At 34.8% G+C, this 17,027-nt stretch overlaps 1 protein-coding gene across 1 annotated transcript in view; it reads right to left on the minus strand.

The window, feature by feature from the left end:
- The window catches only part of LOC148955865 (ATP-binding cassette sub-family C member 4-like), a 216,306-nt gene that overhangs the window by 7,726 nt on the left and 191,553 nt on the right, over positions 1–17,027 (minus strand). Inside the window, exons 19-23 of the mRNA XM_089104749.1 lie at positions 13,500–13,667; positions 8,625–8,752; positions 5,466–5,711; positions 2,386–2,558; positions 976–1,105 (exon numbers count right to left, since the gene is read on the minus strand). Coding sequence (XP_088960875.1) covers positions 976–1,105; positions 2,386–2,558; positions 5,466–5,711; positions 8,625–8,752; positions 13,500–13,667 — 845 coding nt within the window. The remainder of the gene's footprint in view (positions 1–975; positions 1,106–2,385; positions 2,559–5,465; positions 5,712–8,624; positions 8,753–13,499; positions 13,668–17,027) is intronic.

A 17,027-nucleotide genomic window follows, 5' to 3' on the forward strand; every position in this document is an offset into this window, starting at 1 on the left:
AGTAGGGTTTTCTGATACGCTGAATCTTATGGTGTGATTTTCATTAAGGTTCTATAGCTTTTAGGGGGTCCTTCCCCCTTTTTCAAAAATCAGCCAAATTTTCTCAGGTGCGTAACTGGGTAGGACTAAACTTAATGAAACTTATATATTTGAAATCAGTATTAAAATTTGATTCTTTTGATGTATCTATTGGTATCAAAATCCCGTTTTTTAGAGTTTCGGTTACTATTGAGCCGGGTCGCTCCTTACTTACAGTTCGTTACCGCGAACTGTTTGATAGACGACATATTTTGAGAATATGTTAAATCATGTTAGAGGATTTTATTTTAAAATAGAGTTAGAGATAGTACTAAAAGGATTAAAAATAATAAGGCCTAAGGTGCTGATAGCAAGGTAAATCAATATTTGAAATATGATGGTTGCAAAGTTAAAAAATAAGTTACTGAAGATTATGAATATGATTTGAAAAAGGGAAGTACCTACCATTAAAAAAAAAAAAAAAAAAAAAAAAAAAAATCAAATAGGCCCCTTGATAAGGAAAGTGATAAGAGTGAGCGTGATAATTCGTGTGGGTTTTATAGGAAGCATATTACTCAGCAAGGCCGTACCCAGAGAGGGGTTAGGGGGTTTGAACCCCTCCCGAAATGTTTTTTGGACTCGTAAAATCGTAACAAAAATGGACATAAACAAATTTTTTATGCGTTTTTTCGTGTAAAACCCCCCTCGAAAAAAAATCTGTAAGTAAAACCCCCCTCCGAAAAAAAATCCTGGGTACGGCCTTTTTACTCAGTATGATGATACCTTTTAGACTCAGAGATTCAGTAGAAAGGATAAAAAAACAAAAAAAAAAAAAAAAAAAAAAATCATGGTTTTGGGATGGGGAGAGGATAAATTAATCAAATATTCACTAGTAGATTATAATTGAAAAGTTTTAATTACGGCTGCTGAACTATAAATTCTGGGAAGAGAGCTTACCTTTAAGGTCCCAGCTTCTAAAACTATTATTCTGTCTGAATCCATAATTGTATTTAATCTATGAGCAATAGTTAGGACAGTGCATTCCTTAAATTTCGTCCGGATAGTTTCTTGAATTAGCTCATCAGTCCTTAAACAAGAAAAAGATGTAGGTCAACAAATGTATTATAGGATATGTGGACAGATTGAAGCATTCTCCCCCTGGAAATAACAGTTTCAAAGGGACCCTAGTTTATATTTTTAGAAACACAGGATGTCAAAACAGTAGGTTATAGTTGTCATTCCTAGATATCTGACGTAAATTTTATTGAAAGAGATGATCATATTAGACAAGTGGACGTCCAAAATTGAGAGCTTGTTTGAACCGTTTGAGTTCTAGTGACCTTTTAAAGTGACTTAAGGGCACTTTTCAAAGGGACGTCAGCAGATCACTTTATGGGAAAGGAATGAGGCTGAAGCCTTAAAATTGCTTTTAAAGGCCAACATTGCCATCTTTCCTGAGAAGTCACTTAGATCTATCGACAGGGAATTATAGGAAAAAAATACCCCTTAAGCTCCCTATATTTGAAGGAACGTATGTATAAAATATTTAATAGCGGGTCCGAAGGAAGCTGAAACTTGTCTCTTAATATGCAAAGAGTCTGAATGAAAAATGAGCTTATATTAAATATTAAAGTATATAGAAGGGGAATCAGAAATTGAAGAATGTCAGATTGTTTCCAAAACCCCTCTAAAAAAAACAATCTTTCTGGTATTCCATACCCCTTTTCCCCCGTAATTTGCTTTAGGGGAAGCACCCCCTAAACAAAGAACATCGCCTATATTATGGGAGCACCCCATAATATATATAGCTAACGGTCAAAGAAATATGCAAGAAATTTTCTTCATACTAAAGTTTTCCATTTCTAGGGCAATCTTTTGTAGCCAAAATCGATAGCTTCGATAGTGCCTCTATGAAACTATTCGAAAATTAGTTCAAAATATTGATTTTCACACTAAAGTTTAGCTACAAATTTTGTGAAATCCTTTTAGAATGAAACAAACATAGACAGTTGGCTATTGTGAGTATTGTTTATTGTTCATAAAATTTGAATTGGACATTTCAGTTTCTTAAAGCAAATTTATGTTAATAGTCTTTTCATCCTCGCAGATTGAATCAACTTTTCCCTAATATTGCATTTGTGCCAGATCAACTCTTAAAGAGCTGATAAGGATAAACTTGAATAAAAATAACTTTTATTTTTGGAACACAAACTTTCTGGGTTAGCAATCCCACTTTGAGTACTTAAGAAACATCGTAAATACATCGCAGAAAATTGGTAAAATTTTTCATATGATTTTTCTTCTTCTAATTTTCGTATTTTTTCTTTTTTTAATACACCCTTTCTTCTCTAGGCCATACTTAATTACCTAGGATCCACATTTGCCGTCGCTTCATCCAGTATTAGCACCTTGTTCTTCCGTAAGAGGGCACGGGCTAAGCAGACTAATTGCCTTTGGCCAACAGACAAATTTGTTCCACCTTCAGCCACGTCTGCGTCTAGCTTTCCGTTCATGTCAAGAATAGCCTCTTTTAAGTTAACCTGAAAAAATTAAATTGCATAATAAAAACCATCAAGGGCAAATACAATATTTTTGACTAGACAGCCTACAGGACAGAGAATTTAAAACTAAGTATATGGGAAACTCAGCCCACAAATATACATCACATACATTTTCAAAAATGAGATAATTAAAAATAGACAAGTGCAAGGAAGCGTGGGGGGAAGGAATGCTTTAAACCAAGAACGCTACACATTTTTCCAGTTTAGTGAGTTTTCCCATATTTTAGCTGTACAGAAGGAAAATTTATTGCCGTTCGTCAAAATTTACTTAGTTTTCATAGTTGAGAATCTGTATAAGAGTCAATTCATTTCTACGGGGATCAGTGTCATCTGCTTCTCACCAAGATGGGCGCAAAATTGGTCAGCAATTTCCTGTTATATTACCATATTACCCGCCACAATTTTCGTTTTTTTTCTGTTTCAGCAATATTGGTGCCACTCGAAATTCCTACATACCCGCCTATCTCAAAACAAACATTTTTCGATGATTGCGCATATTTCGTTTGGATGATATTAGTATTTCTTCAGCAGTTAACTTGCCATCCTTCGGTTATAGCCATTATTTTAATACTAATACATAAAGTACCTATTTTTGAAGTTATTTTTGATAATTATGCTACTTCGACTATGGTTTATCAATTTAGATTGAAGAAATGTTTCCAATATAAGAAATGGCGATTATTTCTGCCAATAATACCAGTTCGTAGCCACCTAATGCAGCAAAACTTACCTTGTTTAGGAAATTTGGCTCAAGTACACACCAGCATAGCCTCAGAAAAAATCTCGAAATAAGCAATTTTGGAAGAAAAAAAAATCATTCCTGTAAAGCTTATGATCGAACTCCAGTGGATTAAATCACATATCTTTGATTTGAACTGTAGTGTTAAAGTTAAATTGTTAGAGAAAAAGGTAAATTTTATCAGGCAAAGATGACCAGGAATCTTGGCTCTTTATATTACCATTTGCCTAATCAGGGCATAACGAAAAGATATCCTAGACAGTCAATCATTTTGATCAAAAGCTTCCGTCAATAAATTGATTAAAGCATCATTGACCATCTAGGAGCCTGTTTGACGCTTGAGTCAAGCGTTGACGGTGATTAAGAGAAAGTTTGACTGCCTCAATCGGTTCCTAGATGGTCAATCATGCTTTAATCAATTTATTGACCGTCTAGGGTGTCCTTAAGAGTTATGCTCCTATTTCGTGGAAATCATTTCCATTTACAAAATAAATATTTCTCAGAATACCTACCAAAATTACTTTTCAAGTGCAAATCCTCAGTTGTTATGCATAAGTTTGGCTCATTCATAGCCCCAAACACTTTTGATTCTTAATAAAGGCACTTATATCATTTTTAAGTTAATGGGAACAGGAAATAATCTCAAGATGTTTTTAGTTTTCTGTTTAGTAGTTTAATGTTGGAGTATACGACAGGATATCTGGAATATAAAAAAAGAAAACCATGTCTCACTAGACCGTTTCTTCTAAAAGCCTTTTTGCCATGGTTAATACTTTCCGAAGTTCAAGGTATCTTCACAACCTCGAAATTTATAATGAATAAAATTGGCTTGTCTTTTTTTTTTCAAGGACCAATGACAAAAAGTTTTTCTTTCTGGAATGTAAATACGTTTTTTTTGTATTTCGTTAATAGTTACAACGCCAGATAAATATTACTATTTAAGTCCATAAGTTGTCAATCACAGTAAGAATACATAACAGACCCATACCCAAGAGGGCTTTAGGGTTGGATTCGAATAGAAATGTGAAAGATTCCATACAAACAGCACATGGTCTGCGGTTATTTAAAGGACAATAATTATAAAAGGTTTTCAACCTAGAGGGACACCTTGTAAAAAATTACTTTTTCAGCATAAATTTTTACATTTTAAAATTGTGTTTTAGATAGGCTATTTCCAGAAATAAAGAACGATATGACTGACTTATGACAAAAAGTCAGAGATGATGTACAAAATTAGAACAGACTTTCTTGGATTGAATTATAGGAAAGTAGTATTTATGTTCCTGTTTAGTGCAAGCATTAAATAACTTTAACCCTACCCCTGAAACAAAAACAGAGAAAATGAATTTTGAGTAATGGAAGTTTTACTGTACCAAACCTGTCATCTACAAGAGACTGGAGCCGAAGCCCAAAAGTGTCAAAAGGTCCTCTGTCACTGGACAGAATTCCAAAAAGTAGAATAGCCTAGTATTGGACCAAAGTTATACGATTCTACATAAATTTCTGATCATCTGCTGACATTAAACCGATATCCTCCTCACAAATGAAACATCGAAACTTGAAGGATATTACAGAGGCTTCCTATGCCAGAAAAGCGTGTTTTAAGAACTTACACTCTTAGACCATTAGTTTTGATGCTTAATTCTAACACCTGTTTATTCAGACATCCTCGCCAGTCTGAAAGAGTTTAATGGATTAATCATGTTTATATATATATATATATATATATATATATATATATATATATATATATATATATATATATATATATATATATATATATATATATATATATATATATATACATATATATATATATATATATATATATATATATATATATATATATATATATATATATATATATATATATATATATATATATATATATATATATATATATATATATATATATATAAGCTCATTTATGGCAAAAGCGTCTCTATGATCCCTTAAGGCCATATAATACATCTCCGTTTGACCAAAAAAATATTAAAAGACTACTAGAGTTAATTAATACCTAGTAGAAGTACTTGTAATTGATTACATATATCTCATCCTTTCAGAATTTGTTGTTAATTTTCTCAAACTACTCCTTGCCACTAAGAGGGGTACCACAAGAAAGTCAAAAATTATTTAGGTGTTACCTCTTCAAGTGCAAGCCACAAGTCATTGTCCTTGAATTCATCAAACGGGTCCAGATTTTTCCGCACAGTAGCAGAAAACAGGAAAGGCTCTTGGGGTATAATCGATATTTTTGAACGAAGATCATGTAGTCCAATATCTTGGATGTTAACATCATCTATTGATATAACGCCCTCAAATTCAGCTAAGCGAAACATGGCAGAGATTAAAGTGGATTTTCCTGCTCCTGTACGACCAACAATCCCAATCTGTAACAAAAACAATAAAAGGCTGTTGTTTGTTTCTTTGATCTTTATTTTGTTCCTTTACCTGTCAGAGCGAAGATAAAGTTTTTTTTTCAGAGGATTCGGGGGAGTACTCCCCCTACGGAGATTCCTCTTTCCTGGAAATACCCTCCCAAAAAACTCCCCTTATGACAATTAAACCTTGTAAAATTCTACCCCAATGTAAAAACGAGCAGCTAAAGGGAAATTTTGCCTAAAATAGTACATTTTAATGGCCTAATTTTTAGGTTTTCTTGAGCCTTCCCCGATAGATATAGAATAATTTTTTTGGGAATTGTTTTCTAATCTTTAACTACGTAGATTAAAATATCACATTCACATGCCTATAAGATACAGAGGTGAAAAAGGGGAGTTCATTTTAATTGAGGGGGAGTACACAGATTTGCGTTTGTTTGTTATCTGACTTTTTTCTAGGAAGAAAATTATCCGAGAAAATTTTCCGGAAGGGAGGAATTTTACGTGGGAAGAATTTTCCGTTGGTGAAATTTCTGCAGTAGGAAGTTTTCGTGGGGGTGGGGTTTTTTTCGGAGAAAATTTTCCACAGTGGGGGTGGAGGATTTACCGAAATGATTTGAAAAACGAAAATAAATTACATTTTAGAAATTACAAAAGAAATTAATTTTTTCATGGTGTTATTGATTTATAGAAAACGGTGAGCGCATGGTTTGCTGGGCAACGTCCCCTTCAATTCACTTTCAATAAATATTTTACACTTTCAGGGTAAAAATAATCCCTGATATATTCTTAATGGAACCAAAAACGCTTCTGAATGGCACTTGCTGAACCAGCTACATTACCCAGCAAAACTTTAGAAATTTAATATAAGCTTCAACTGAAATTCAACTAATGTTAAAAATTTCTTTAAATCCGACCAAACATTTTCTTAAAGTTGGTAAATTCTTCGTTTCAAAATAGAAATATAAGTTAAAAAAAAAGTAGCTTTATACACACTCAAGATAAAAAAAGTTTGAAAAAGTTAGGGCTTGGTTAGTTTGTATTTTTGATCCGAAGGTAGTCCATTTATTTTAGCTTTCATATGTAAGTACATAATTTAGTTGGGAAAGACAAAATGGTACTTCTTGCTTTTGGTTCTCTTAAATGAAGCATTTTCTTTTTTTTCCTGAGAGAAACCGGGTTTCCACTATTAAATATTCCTTTGTTCCATGATACTAAGTTCTTATGCTGATTTATTTAAATTCTTAAGTAAAACTAATCTTTAAACCATATTTTACTCCTGCCCATCTAGGTTTTAAGATATAGATCTGAGTCTTTAAGCCCATAGTCAGTTTTAATTTTAGGCTGTTTTTAAGAAAATTAGTGTGCACTGTCTGCTTCTTATTTTTGTTGTTCTTATCTTTTCATTCTTTAATCAAAATCTTGCCAAAACAAGGTTGTCCCCACAACTAAGTTGAGGCCTCATTTTTATCTTCTTTTTTTGAGTGCGTAGAACTCAGGACTCAATTCAACGTGGACAAAAACCAAAATCAGCTCAGATTTTAAACGAAAATAATACCGCATTATCATGCATGACATATAAATACACGAAAAGAAGATCCCATTTTCATAATGTTTTGCTTAATAAATACGCAGAAACAAAAAGAAGCGATCTTGTTTCACAAAATAAGCCCTAACAATAAGTTGTTTAAACATCATACAGTTTAGATAATTTCGGAGACCACACTGCCTTCCATGACGATAAAATAAAAGTCCAAAATAGGGATAAAATCCTTTTTAATAGACAGTGTATAGAAAATCACAAAAAATACCAGATATTTCGGTCTCATATACAGTGATCGTCATCAGTAGTAAAACTCTGATTTTACTACTGATGACGGTCACTGCATATGTGACCGAAATATCTGGTATTTTTTGTGAATTTCTATGCACTGTCTATTAAAAAGGATTTTTGAAATTTTATTTTATCATCATACAGTTTGTTGTTTTTAGGAGAAAATATGTTTTTAATAATGTGAAATCCTGCACTTGGAAACGTGCGTCCAAGTTTTTATGCAAAAGTCTTGTTGTTCAATAGTAGGCGCTGTTGCCTCATCTGTTTTAATAAAAAAAAAACAGACCATATAATGCAACAACATTTATAGTATAACTGCTTTACACAATAACAACATTAGAATATATGTTGGTTCTTTATCCTTGATACTTCCTGAATAAAAAGTAACACAATACCGCTGAAAATAAGCAAAGACCCTAAAAAACTCTCATATAGATTTGAAACCTAGATTGGAAAGTTCAGGCAAAACCCTAACTTTACATTGCGGGCATTGCATGGGTGAGTGGCTGACATAATGACAAAGAATTTTCCCAGGCGAATTAGTAGTCTGAAAATCCACGTTGATGAACCTGAATTTTCATCTGCAAGCTGAGAAAAATAATTTTGGGGATTCCCAAGTAAAAGTACTTATTATGGGCGGGGGGGGGGGGCAACTACTGTATCTTTATAGTTTTCCGTATGGAAAATAGGCTTCAATCCCCCTGTCTATTGCTACAATGACAAAAGTTAAGATGATAAGGACGTGTCTTACAGATGACGGTTGATTAGTTGGTAAACATTTTACTTTTTGGCAAAAGAATGCCCTCCAGTGAATTGGGAAGAAGTCATATGTAAGATTCAAAAGCCGTAGGAACTTGCTTGAGCGATGTGAATAATAAAGTCCTGAACAGATGGGGCGAAAACAGAGCAAGCCGGCCTTATACAGCAATGTTTTTCTCAAGCAGCACGGTGCTATGATGAGCTATCAGCAGTATTTTGGTAAATAATTTGGATTTGAAGGTGGAACTTTGTTGGAATTTTCTCGATTGGAATATAGCTTATCGCTTTACAAGAAGACAATCATTTTAATTATGCACTAGGACCTTTACCTTTTCGTTTGACTTTATCTGACATGATAAGCCCCGAAGAACGTAGGGCTCAGATTCAGCATATCGTAAAAATATTCTGTTGAACTCGATGACTCCCTTTTCTGGCCAAGAATCTCGGGGCTTTACTTCTGAAAAATAAAATGAATGACTATCACAACACTGAGCAAGACCAATAGACCAAAGAGCTACAAGAACAAAAACCAAAGTCGTCACCTTATCCTGAAAGTGCATACGTTTTTTTTTGCAAAGCAAATAAAAGCTACAAGTGCAAATCGTTACCGAAACCCTATAAAAGATACATTAATTTTTTGAACACAAAAAGAATTGGCTTTTTATGTCAATTCCATATATGTAAATTTACGAGCTAAGAGACAGAGAAAATTTTCCTGATTTTCAAAAAAGAGACCCTCCCCCCGATCAGATCATTAGATTAAACATATTAGAGACCCCTACTGTAAAGGTTACAAGCATCTATCTAAAAATGCGGAATTTTGTGCAATAATTCATCTCTTAACATATCTTTTATATTCTTATTTTAAATAAATTGTTCCGAATGAGGGGATGGTAGACGGTGAATCTCCTTAAATAAGGTTCAAAATAAGGTTCTTTTTATGTATAAATAAAAAAAAAAAAACTTTTATTAAAACTGAACGTAAGAAGCAACACAAACTTAAAATGAACAGAAATTACTCGGTATATAAGAGGGGATTCTACCTACTCAATCTCTCGATCGTTTGGCTTTTGTCTTTCTCACGATTCCTTAAGCAAGACTCCTGAAACGCAAACACCGTGAATTCGAATGAGTATCTTTGGAGAACTTTAAGACTTTAACGTAAAGAGCAAAGGATTAAGGAGAGTACAGCTCCTCTCATATACGGAGTAATATCTGTTCGTTCTGAGTTTCAAAGTTGCTCTTTACTTTCAGTTGAGAAAATATATTTTTTTATTCTATGAATGCATATAAAGTACCTTATTTTTATGATTATTTAAGATTCACCCTCTAACATCCCCCTTTTTTGGAGCCATATATGTGGACTAAGAATATAAAAAGTATATTAAGACGTGATTTATTAGACGAATATTTTTGTGTGAAGTAGTCTTTTACTTTTTAAAACAAGTAAAAAGCAAAATGTTGGGTGCCAATCCGCATTGCATATTGAACTGTAAAATGTTTTCAGCAGCACACTAGTCAATTTTAGCACATACAGTGATAGTTGTTGGGGTAATTGACTCCCCCTATAATAGATAACTATCTATAGAACGCTTTATATATACACAACCTTTCAAAGAAGGTTGAAGGTACATTGTTGACCTGAAGATCATGCAGATATCAAACAGTTCACGGTAATGAACTGTAAGTAAGCAGCGACCCGGCTCAATAGTAACCGAAACTCTAAAAACTGGAATACCAATAGATACATCAAAAGAATAAGATTTTATTGCTGATTTCAAATATATAAGTTTCATCAAGTTTAGTCCTATCCATCAAAAGATATGCGCCTGAGAAAATTTGGCTGATTTTCGAAAAAAGGGGGGAAGACCCCTAAAAGTTAAAGAACCTTAATGAAATTCACAACATCAGATTCAGCGTATCAGAGAACCCTACTGTAGTAGTTTCAAGCTCCTATCTGCAAAAATGTGGAATTATGTATTTTTTGCCAGAAGAAAGAACACGGATGCGTGTTTATTTGTTTTTTGTTCGTTTTTTTTTTCCAGGGGTGATCGTATCGACCCAGTTGTCCTACAATATCGTGGGAGGGCCCATTGGAACGGAAATTAAAATTTCTAATGCCCTTTTAAGTGACCAAAAAAATGGAGGGCACCTAGGCCCCCTTCCACACTCATTTTTCCCAAAGTCACCCGATCAAAATTTTGAGATATCCATTTTGTTCAGCATGGTAGAAAATACGATAACTATGTCTTTTAGGATGACAATCCCCCAAAGTCCCCGGGGGGAGGGCTGAAAGTTTTGAACTTTACCCAATGTTAACACATAGTATTGGTTACTTGGAAGTATACAGACGTTTTCAGGGGGGATTTTTTCTGGTAATGGGGGGGGGAGGGGATGGATCGGGGGTTATGTGGGAGGATCATTATACGGAAGAAGTTTTCATGTGGGAAGGGAAATTGCTATGAAGGGGGCGCCAGATTTCCCAACATTATTAAAAAAAAAAAAAATCAGAAATTAAATAAAAAAACAGGTTTTTCAATTGAAAGTAAGGAGCAACATCAAAACTTAAAACGAACAGAAATTATTACCTATATGATTGGGTTCGCCCCCTAGTCAGTACCTTGCTCTTTAAGCCAAATATTTTTTAGTACTTTCATAAGAGCTATTTATTCTAATTAACGGCCTTTGTTATTAAGGGGTCATTTTTAAAGAATTGTAACAAAATTCGAACTTTAGCGTAAAGAGCGAGGTATTGACTAGGGGGCGAACCCCCTAACATATGTATTGAAAATATATGAATATAAATGGAGATATCCATTTTGTTCAGCATGGTAGAAAATACGATAACTATGTCTTTTAGGATGACTTAATCCTCCGAAGTCCCCGAGGGGGGAGAGGGCTGAAAGTTTTGAACTTTACCCAATGTTAACACATAGTATTGGTTATTTGGAAGTATACAGACGTTTTAAGGGGGATTTTTTTCTGGTAGTGGGGGGGGGGAGGGGGATGGGTCGGGGGTTATGTGGGAGGATCATTATATGGAAAAAGTTTTCATGTGGGAAGGGACATTGCTATGAAGGGGGCGCCAGATTTCCCAGCATTATTAAAAAAAACAACAGAAATTAAATAAAAAAACAAGTTTTTCAACTGAAAGTAAGGAGTAACATCAAAACTTAAACGAACAGAAAATATTACGTATATGATTGGGTTCGCCCCCTAGTCAATAACTCTCTCTTTAAGCCAAAGATTTTTTAGTACTTTCATAAGCCCTATTAGGCCTAACTTACGGAAGGTTTGATAAAGGGGTAATTTTTAAAGGACTGGAAGAAGGTTTAAGCTTTAGTGTATAGGTTAGGGCATTACAATTCAGGCGAAACCCCTGGTATACGTATTAAAAATCAGTTGCAATAGAAATTGGACACGCATGCTAATTCGTAAGTTACGTATATTTATTACTAATAAAAATGTTCGTAAATAAACTTAAATAACGCTCGAGAAAGCCATTTAACCAAATAAAAGTAAAATTAATATGCAAATTTGGTGTTGATTATTCATATATGGTGAGCCAAAATCAAAACCCGCATTAATTCAAAATGTTCAAAAATTAAGTAAAAAAAACAATTTTTTTTTAACTGAAAGTAAGGAGCGACATTAAACTTTAAACGAACAGAAATTATTAAATATATGAAAGGGGCTGTCCCCTCCTCAACGCCTCGCTCTTTACGGTAAAGTTTGACTTTCCCACAACTCTATTTTTTGAAACAATAAAAAACTTTAGCGTAAAGACTGAGGCGTTGAGGAGGTGATATCCCCTTTCATATACGGAATAATTTCTGTTCGTTTTAAGTTTTAACGTCGCTCCTTACTTTCAGTTAAAAAAAACTTCGTTTTTTTTTTATTTAATTTTAGTCAAGAGTATTTTGGGTATTTCATAACGAATTTTAGAACGACAGCGAATTGTACCAATAACAAATATTAAACAAATGAGTTTATCAATTAATTGCAATAGAATGGCTACAAGAAAGGCTATATTGTTATCCTTGTTAGACTTTGAATTACTGCCTAGAAAGGTTGCCTAGAATAGTTGTGTCTAAAAATATTTTAAGTATTCCAAAAACCATCCCTTCCTTATGCAAATGAACCAGCTATGCTAGTGGCAAGTTCTGGACCTAAAGGCTAAATGATAAACTTCTGAAAAGTATACTCAGTTTATAAAATTTTGAGTTTAAGATTAAGAGAGGCTATTGTCGGACATTGTATCCAACTCTTTCTATATTACTCTAAAATTAAGATCACGAGAGTTGGTCACGTCAAATCAATGGTCGTTGGATATTGGAGGAGGACTCAATCAAAAGGAAACTGTGAGTATAAATGCCCGTTTTATGAGCTTGAGGTGATAGGAGGCTGACATGTACCCTTTCTTGTTTGTTTTTTTTCGGGTTCATATCGTGGAAAGTCATGATTTGAAATTGAAAAACAAGGTAGTTATTCGAATGAGGAGAATGAAATGTGTAAATTTATTATTTTGGAGGCAGAGTCTCTGATATTCGCTCAATATGATATTTCAAATATTTTAAGTGTTTTCGATACAACTTACTACGATTTGCCCCACTTCTTCCTGAAAGAAGAATTGCCATATGATCCTGGTTTAGAGGAGAATATTAAAGAACGTACTTTCCAAGAAATAATTACTTATCCCATTAAAAGCAAATATTCTGGGATAAAATATTTAAGGTCGATGAAAACCACCACGCAGCAGTCTGATTCAAGTGAAACATTACACTGCTTCTTTTAAAACCGTTTATGACTAGCTCTGAACATAGCCACTTAGAGAGGGCTTATGTGGCTTTCGATCAGTTTCTTCCACGCTGATACCCTGCTAAGCAAGAGCATTGAATCAAATTAAACAAGTCATTTAAGTTTGCAATTAAGAGATGCAGTCTTTTCTCTATTGAGTCTCATTGCCACATTTTGAAAATGGAAGATTGTAATGTAAAAATTTAGGCAAAATCGTTTTACGCTTCCCCATTAAAAAAGAAAAAGAAAAAAGAAAAGCAGTGACTCAGAGAAAGCTCGATTAGGATAAAATTATGTTCGCCACTTCGCCAATTCCTTGCGTGCTGTCCATGTCTCAGGTCATAGGTGAACAACATGGTGAACAGGCACAGACCAAAGTTAGGCCTCCATGCTGCTTAATGACTAACCTGGAATTTCTAAGGGTGCTTCAGGCGTGAGCCTCGAATACTCTAGTACCCTTTCAACGGAAGTCATCTGATTTTCCATTTCTGCAGATTGTCGAACGCCCCATTGAAACATCCCTGTCATTAGCATTGCGGAAGAAATAGCAAGTCCAATATCACCACCTTCAAGCGCTGAAAAACAAACAACAGAAAATAAATAAAGATAATAATCGAACAAACGAAGTTTTTTTTTTTGGGGGGGGGGGAGGAGGAGGGATAAGCTTAAAAACCATTGGCCTCAGCAAAGAAATGGTTAATTAGACAAATGTTTATACTGGGTAATTTTGTGAAGATTATCTCACAGCAAGTAATAAAAGATTTGATTCCTGTCGCTAAAGCATTTATTCTTCATTACTTAAGACAAATAAAGTTGCTAAATATGGGATACTGCATTAGATTTTGAAGAAGTACCTATGTTAATTCAAGATATATACCCTAATTTTCCTTTAGAATGTTCAATGGCCAATTACTTTATACGAGTGGCAAATAAGAGGCGGGAGGGATTGAAGATTAGTTAACTATGCTATCATTCTCAGAGTTTTCCATTTTCTTTTTATATATGTCAGAGGTTTTCACTTGAGGATGTGGAAGAGAGGCTCTTCTGGATCTACCCATTATATTCAACCCATCTCAGTTGAAAAAAAAAAAAAAACTAAATTGTATTTGTTCTAACTTGCAACATTGCTATTAGGTTACATTTTATGTGTCATCTTTGAAGGGCAGTGTGTCTTGAGGTCAACGCTCATTAAGAGTCACAACCCATCATAAATGGGTCTATGCTAATTGCCCATGAGCTGAGACTTTGGGGCACTAAGATCCCGGGCATATATAACAGCCAACTTTAGTGATTATATTGTTACAAATCCCAGACTACCAGGAGCGATACAAGAAACCCGGGCAGGGTATATAGGAGTGCCGTTCTTGGTGTTAAAAGTAAAAACTACCATAAAGCAGTGTCTAAACGCTGCTTGAAAAGATCCGTCCAAAAAAAGATCATCAGGCTTATTGAAGACATGCTATGATGGAACCAAGGCCAAAATAGAGTTGATGTTGCGGTTCCAGATTTGGTCCTGAATGAGGAGGGTGTACCTCAAGGCTAAGTACTCTCACTGACCTTATTCGACTTCGTCGTCGATTGAGTTCTTACGGCCATCGATAAGTATAAAAGTACAGCAGTCAGCCCGTCCTTCTCTGTCACGGATCTTCATTATGCCGATTATGTGACAATACTTGCCACAAAGTCTGTTGCAGATGCCCAGGCTATGATTAACGAAGTAGCAAACAGAGCACTCCGGACTGGCCTCCAAATAAGTGTACCAAAGACAAAAACGATGCAAACGACTGGAATAGATGGTACCCATGTGACCTTAAATGGTAGTCAAAGCAAGGATATTCAGTCGCTAAAATTCCTTGGCTCAATGATAGATGTAATTGGGAAATCTTTAGAGGAGATTCGGAGCCACATATCCTCAGCATGGAATATATTTCTGCAACCGAAGAACTCCCTTCGGATGCGCAGAAAAATCTCACTACGCACAAAGCATCCAGTTTACGAAGCCTTGGTGCTCGCTTTTCTTCTCTACGGGTTGTGAAACTTGGTCTCCGAAAGCAACGGAAGCGTCAAAACTTGGATATATTTCAGCAAAAATGCCTACGATTTATTGAATTGAATTAGTTATAACCCGTTGAAATACAATGATGAACGGAGTATAAAAAAGAAGAAAAAAGAAGAAGAAACGAAAAAGCAAAAGAAAAAGTCGGATAATGACAAATAAAACGAAATTAAAACTCATAGAACAATCGCACAAGCATAGTAATAAACCAGAAAATGACAACACAAGCCAAAGTAACAAGCACATAGACAAACACGAATAACACAAGGACAAAACTTATGGAACAAGCACACAAGCATAATAATAAACCAAACATCATACAGTATATATAACAAACACAAAAACAGTAGACGTGAAAGACCTATTGTTTTAAAATGGAACACCATGGGTGTCCATTTATTCCCCTATTGTAAGCTGCAATGCATCTGCCGATGGCAGCATTGGGGTCAATTAGGCCGTATTTCCTATTGACCTAAGAATTACTTGCCCAGGGGGGTAGGATGAGAAGATATTTAGCATACCGGTAATCAATTCGTCGGAGTTGCTTTGAGTTCGTTGCCGAAAAGGTACGCCAAAAAGGTGCAAGGTATAAAAAATTTGGGAGCGCATATGAGTTATATAATTTTGCTAGCACCCGGCGATTAAAACGAAGTTTATTTGAAACTATGCCACCGTAGGCACTGGACGTCCGGCACTGGAAATGGCGAATGAGAAGTTTTTTAGTTGCTTTAAGGGAGTTACCGGTTGGGAGGCTAAGATAATTCATTTCCAATTTAGGAGCAACGAATACTCCATTAAGATCAATATTATAATCCTTTGGGAATTGGACCCCTGTTAAATAGTACGACTTCTGACTTTTCTGCGTTAAATTTAATACTTATTTTTGAATATTCTCGACTCAAAATGGAAAATTTTTTCTCAAACGCCAATACCATTCGGCTGGGGTTAAAGACATCGTCCACATAAGCAATATAAGACACGTCTATCCCTTCTAAAATACAGGAAGAAACTGCTTGAGATTGTGCATCGAGAATACAGTTGTTAAATACAATTGGGGATGTAAGGGCGCCTTGCCTTACTCCGCGACGAACAGGTTTGGTTATCTTTGTAATTATTCCATGAGGCAGATTAACAGTGACAGTTAAATGATTATACATATCATAAAAAGCAAGAATAATACAGGTACTGACCCCGCGTTTATACAATTAAGTGAGGATATGCACGTGAATTATCGAATCAAAAGCACGACTGACATCATGGCTCCCTAGAATAAGCGGCTCTCCAGATTTATCAGCAGCAGTCAAAACTAATACCAGTGCAGTCGGTGCATGACCGCAACCTATTCCTTTCTAGAACCCAAATTGGTGCGGGGGCACCTAACATTTATTAAACAACTCAGGTATCATAAACTTCTTAAAAGGTTTACAAAAAGTTTCAGCTACCGTTATTGGCCGGTATGGTGAACACTCATTAAGGGGTTTATTTTTTTTTAGGGACAGGAATAAGACGGCTAGTTGAAAAAGAGGTAGGAACCATTCCCTTTCTAAACACCATTTGGAAAAGTGAGGCTAGGTGTGCAAAAAGAAAAGGGGTCCCAAACATGAGGTTTTTTACGCAAACATGATCTATAACTCTTGAAAAACGATTTTTTGTTTTACAAATTATATTATAAACATCTGAAACTGATACAGTAAACATTGATTTGGCCCCTATCGAAAGTATCTTTTCGAGTGTAACTTTGGAGGGATTTTCTATTAGTGGGTCTGGTTCTGAAAACTCTCTGGAGAAACGTTTTTTCCATAGTTAGGGAGGGATATTAAATGACTGGTTTGGCTTTTGTTTTTGTTTATGTGTTAAATTTTTGCAAAAAATTCATGGG

Source organism: Artemia sp. Qi Xiang Cuo, chromosome 2 (assembly GCF_049724085.1).
Source record: "Artemia sp. Qi Xiang Cuo chromosome 2, ASM4972408v1, whole genome shotgun sequence".
NCBI lineage: Eukaryota > Metazoa > Arthropoda > Branchiopoda > Anostraca > Artemiidae > Artemia > Artemia sp. Qi Xiang Cuo.